This window comes from Sinocyclocheilus grahami, unplaced genomic scaffold, assembly GCF_001515645.1.
Source record: "Sinocyclocheilus grahami isolate Dianchi unplaced genomic scaffold, SAMN03320097.WGS_v1.1 scaffold190.1, whole genome shotgun sequence".
NCBI lineage: Eukaryota > Metazoa > Chordata > Actinopteri > Cypriniformes > Cyprinidae > Sinocyclocheilus > Sinocyclocheilus grahami.
Window position 1 is genome coordinate 605843 of NW_015505369.1, and position 5071 is coordinate 610913.

The 5071-nt window shown below is 32.9% G+C and overlaps 1 protein-coding gene across 1 annotated transcript in view; it reads left to right on the forward strand.

The window, feature by feature from the left end:
- Window positions 1–5071, forward strand: part of LOC107594754 (NT-3 growth factor receptor-like) — a 132384-nt gene that overhangs the window by 114577 nt on the left and 12736 nt on the right. Inside the window, 1 exon segment of the mRNA XM_016284928.1 lies at window positions 4561–4691. Within this exon segment, the coding sequence (XP_016140414.1) occupies window positions 4561–4691 (131 nt within the window).

The following is a 5071-nucleotide window of genomic DNA, read 5'->3' on the forward strand; positions in this document are numbered from 1 at the left end:
GTGCGATCGCAAATCTCGAAAGTGAAAGTAAAAAGCGATCGTGCATTCAAATATATTAATAGCGGCTCCCTGATATCTGCATTTTATATACAGTATAATTACTGCACGAGAGTATTGAAATACATATTTTCCCTGTGTTTCCTTCATGCTGTGTGAGCTACTGAAATGAGCCGCACTGCGAAACAGCCAATCAGAGCAGAGCTCAACATTGAGCCGCATTGTGAAACAGCCAATCAGAGCAGAGCTCACCATTATTTTTCATGACCCTTCCAGATAAGGTAAAAACAGGCCATTTCATTCTAGGGACAAATCCTAGGGTTGTAAATGGACATGTAAAACCGTTTCTGGAGATTTTTTGCCCTTACCTAAGCCACATACCTTCTATGTAGATATCAGAGAACAATTTTAAATATTGTATAAATGCATTCTATGGCACCTTTAAGTCTCTTATGCTCACAATTCTAACACTATTTTCAACACTGATAATTATAAGAAACCTTATTAATAACTGAGCACTAAATCAGCATTTTAGAATGATTTCTGAAGGATCATGTGACACTGAAGACGGGAGAAATAATGCTGAAAATTCTGCTTTGCATCAGGGGAATAAATTACATTTTTAAATATTTTCAAATAGACAACAGCTATTTTAAATTCAAAAATATTTTCAAAATATTACTGTGTTTGGATGCCTTTGTCACATAATGTCTCTATTAGATATTTAAAAACACATTAGACTGCAATTATATACTGTATGCAAGAATGAAAACAATGACTTTCCATTTTAAACAACCCGTCTTAAAGATACAGTTGAGAAGAGCAGTTGTTTTATCATACTCCTGCAATATCCGTTCATTTCTCCCACTTCGTCAGATTAGTGACAGTGACTGCTGATATTTGTATTCAGCAGTGACCATTTTGTGTCCTGTTCACATTGAACTGCTCAGGACGTTTAGAGAAGATATATCCATGCTGATGTCTCCTGTGTACACCTTCATTGTTCTGGACACAATTACTTCGATTGCATTGTTTCAAGGTAACATTTAATGACAAGCTGAATTTATCAGGCTTGAGAGTGAGATGACAAAGGCATGCGCTCAGAAAAAGGGCATTGTAAATTAATGCAGGCCAGGTTTAATGGAGCTCTGAACGTGCACACCTTCACAAAGAATCTGATTCAATCCATCTATTGTTAGTGCTCATAATTGAACTACCACCTCATCAAACCATCTCAGTGAAGGTGGACACCGACACAAACCAGGTGCTTGATAACAACTGATCAGCCATATTTGTGAATACTGGAGGTATTTTGGGAGGAAATCATTTTCTGAAAAAGGCTAGCATCCTGATTACTTTTTGAGAATTGTATTTTTTAATTTATTTAAACGTTCCTCTTCTAGTTGAAAATTAAACATTGCATTTGTGAATTTCAGTTCATTTTAATTATACTGTCTTAAATTGAAAAATTCACATTATTTGTACATTCATTTATACACTTATTATATTGTGAATTTCTTTGAATTTCAGTTCATTTTAATTATGCTGCCTTAAATTAAAATTAGCATTTTACTTTATTTATACTTTCCTTTTCTAGTTGAAAAATTACACATTACATTTGTGAAATTCTTTGGATTTCAGTTCAGTTTAATTATACTTTCTTAAATTCAAGTTAGCATTTAATTTTTTTATTCATACATTCCTTTTCTAGCTGAAAATTACACTTACTGCATTTGTGAATTTCTTTGCATTTCATTGAATTTTAATTCTACTTCCTCAAATTCAAATTTTAATTATACATTCCTTTTCTAGTTGAAAATTACATTTGTGAATTTGTTTGAATATCAGTTCATATTAATTCTACTTCCTTAATTTTTTTTTCTTCAATTAAAATTCAGGATATTGAATTATAATTCAAATGGCATTCAATTCAGTTCTGAATAGTGTACAACCCTGTTCTTATTCGGTTAACCTCTACGAACTGGCATGTTTCACTCTTCATCAGGACATTCCAAATTGTTGAATATGTAAATGTGGGCAGTTGTATGTGTTCTTGTTATAACACCATAGTGATGCTTTCAGAATAAGCTTGTTTGTTTAGCATTTTAAATTGATGAATTGAATTCCTTTTAACTGAGAAATTTTGATTGCTTCAATAAGAATGAACAGCATTATTTTTAATCATAGATTTTTGCTTCCGCAAACGCACCTGCTTGTGTGCTCTCCTAATTTCAGCCTTCAGGGACTGATACAGGTTCAGTCAGGGTGAGGAATAAATAAATGGCAATGAGTCTTGGGATAGTGCCTTTCTAATTCAGAGTCTTTCCACAAACGGTTTGTGGTAAATAGGCAGCGGAGGGAGCCAGGCTTTACCGGTCGGGTGGGAAGCTGAAGGTTAAGCTAACCCATCCCAGACTCTTACGGCAGGTGCACATGTAATTGTTCACTCAGAGGACGGGACAACCTCAGTGGACCACTTAATGGAAGAACAAGTGAATATAAATGAGGTGTTGGGGGATGGGAAGGCGCTCCAGACTTGACCTGATCCTGCTTCAATCCACTAGATCCCTGCTGCTTGAGTCTCTGAGAGTCAATGATGATTGTAGCACTTGATACTGGATGTCTGTCAGTGGCTCAAGTGTCATACTGAATATAATCTTGCTGTTTTATTGACAGTTTGTATACTGTATGCAGCACGTACCGGTTTCAAGTTAAGTGTTTATTAAAATATTCAATTTATTGACTGTCAATAAAATAGAGCTTGATGCAAAAAAAAATTCAGTATAACGTCTTGCCATAAGGGCAACAATAAATGTGGTTTTATAATTACAGTTATCATATAAAAAAGATATGATTCATTACAATGTGGATTATAAATATTTATATATATTATTTTAAATGTCCCTGGAGCACAAAACCAGTCTTAAGTCACTGGGGTATATTTGTAGCAATAGCCAAAAATACATTGTATGGGTCAAAATGATCGATTTTTCTTTTATGCCAAAAATCATTAGGATATTAAGTAAAGATCATGTTCCATGAAGATATTTTTTAAATTTCCTACCGTAAATATACCAAAACTTAATTTTTGATTAGTAATATGCATAAGAACTTCATTTGGACAACTTTAAAGGCAATTTTCTCAATATTTGATTATATTTAAATAGTTGTATCTCGACCGAATATTAACAAACCATACATCAATGGAAAGCTTATTTATTCAGCTTTCAGATGATGTATAATTTTGAAAAATGTACACTTAAGACTGGTTTTGTGGTCCAGGGTCACATGTGTTTTATAAAAATATTCATAACCCACATTGTAATGCATCATATCTTTTTTATAATAACTAATTATAAAACCACATTTATTGTATGCCACATTTGAATGCATTACAATACTCATCTAGTAATGCAATTCCCTTTTACAATTGACTCATTTGCATCACACTCGTTTTGTTTTGAAAAAGAGAACTCAAGAGGAGACAAAAAACATGCAGCAAATATACAGCTGTAGCTGTGAGCAGCAATTCTAGAACACCATCTGCATGGGAACTGACCTTTTACACAATGCGAACAACTCACGATCGAAGCCTTTATTTACACTTGTACAAGTATGCATAAACACATCATGCACAACGGGCGCATACAGATAACCTGTCACTCATATTTAATTTGGCTCGGGTTTCCACACTCATTTTTGCCACCTGTTCCTGAGGGACATTGTCTCTTATGATGATATTATTTCAATTTTCAATTCAAGTTGATTTGTATAGCGTTTTTCACGATACAAATCGTTGCAAAGTAACTTTACAGCAAATTAAGTTTCTACAATATTTAGTGGTCGCTTATCAGTGGTGACTGTCAGTTAATGTACATATGGCAGAAATGTACGGATAATTGTATATTTGGATAATTGTATGCCTGGACCTCTCTCGTCATTGTATGATCATATATTATGGAAGTTGATGAGATTCACTGACAGAGCTTTTTTTGTTTGTTCATTAAAAAAACAAACAAAAAAACATCATTCCAAACACATATGCTATGTTCTGGGGAAAACAAGTAATTAATATTAAATATTTAATATTTAATCAATATTAAATTAAAAGCTTAAACTGGATTAGAAATGTTGCCTTGGCTACTTGGTATCACTCTGCTATTATAGTTTTTTTTATTAATATTTTGAATTCGTTTTTATTTTTTATTTTCTGTTTAATAATTTTCTGTTTTTTTTTTTCATTTGTAGTATATATTCTTAATATATATATAAATTTAATAATCCTGTGGGCAACTAACTGAAATGAAAGCAAGTTTAAGAAGTACTAAAATTTCAAACACATTTACTTCAACTTAAAATTTTATTGAAACTGAAAATATTAAAGCTAATTCAAAATATTAATAAATACAATAATAGTTCAGTAAGATAATTATAAAAACAACACAGCAGTATCCTTTTACAATCCAGTCTCATTTTACTGCACCATTGTGAACTCATGACCTTGACATACAAAACACAATTTTAATAACATTATGGTTTTCTCTCTCTGTATTTCTCTTTCAGATGTGCAGCATATTAAACGGAGGGACATTGTTCTGAAGAGGGAGCTGGGTGAGGGAGCTTTTGGAAAGGTGTTTCTGGCTGAATGTTACAACCTCAGCCCCACCAAAGATAAGATGCTGGTGGCTGCGAAGGTAAGGCATGTTTTTTTGCAGTTAAAAGCACATGGCTTTGCTTTGCTCTGACTTTTCTAGATGCATTTCTTCTGTGCACTCCATGCCATTACCAGGAATGTGCATTATGAAGTAAAATTTCCTGCTCTCATTTCACACAATCTAAAGAGGTTTGGGTCAAAATGTAAAACTTGTTTTTTCTTTTTAGTCTTTACTTTCAACTAGGTTTTGTTACACCAACTTTTCACAATCCAGTTCCAATAACAATCTTGTTGATCTTGTCAAACTGCAGTTTTGTGTTTCTACTGGTTTTATATACATACGTACATACACACACACACACACACACACACACATATATATACAGGTATATATATATATATATATATATATATATATAT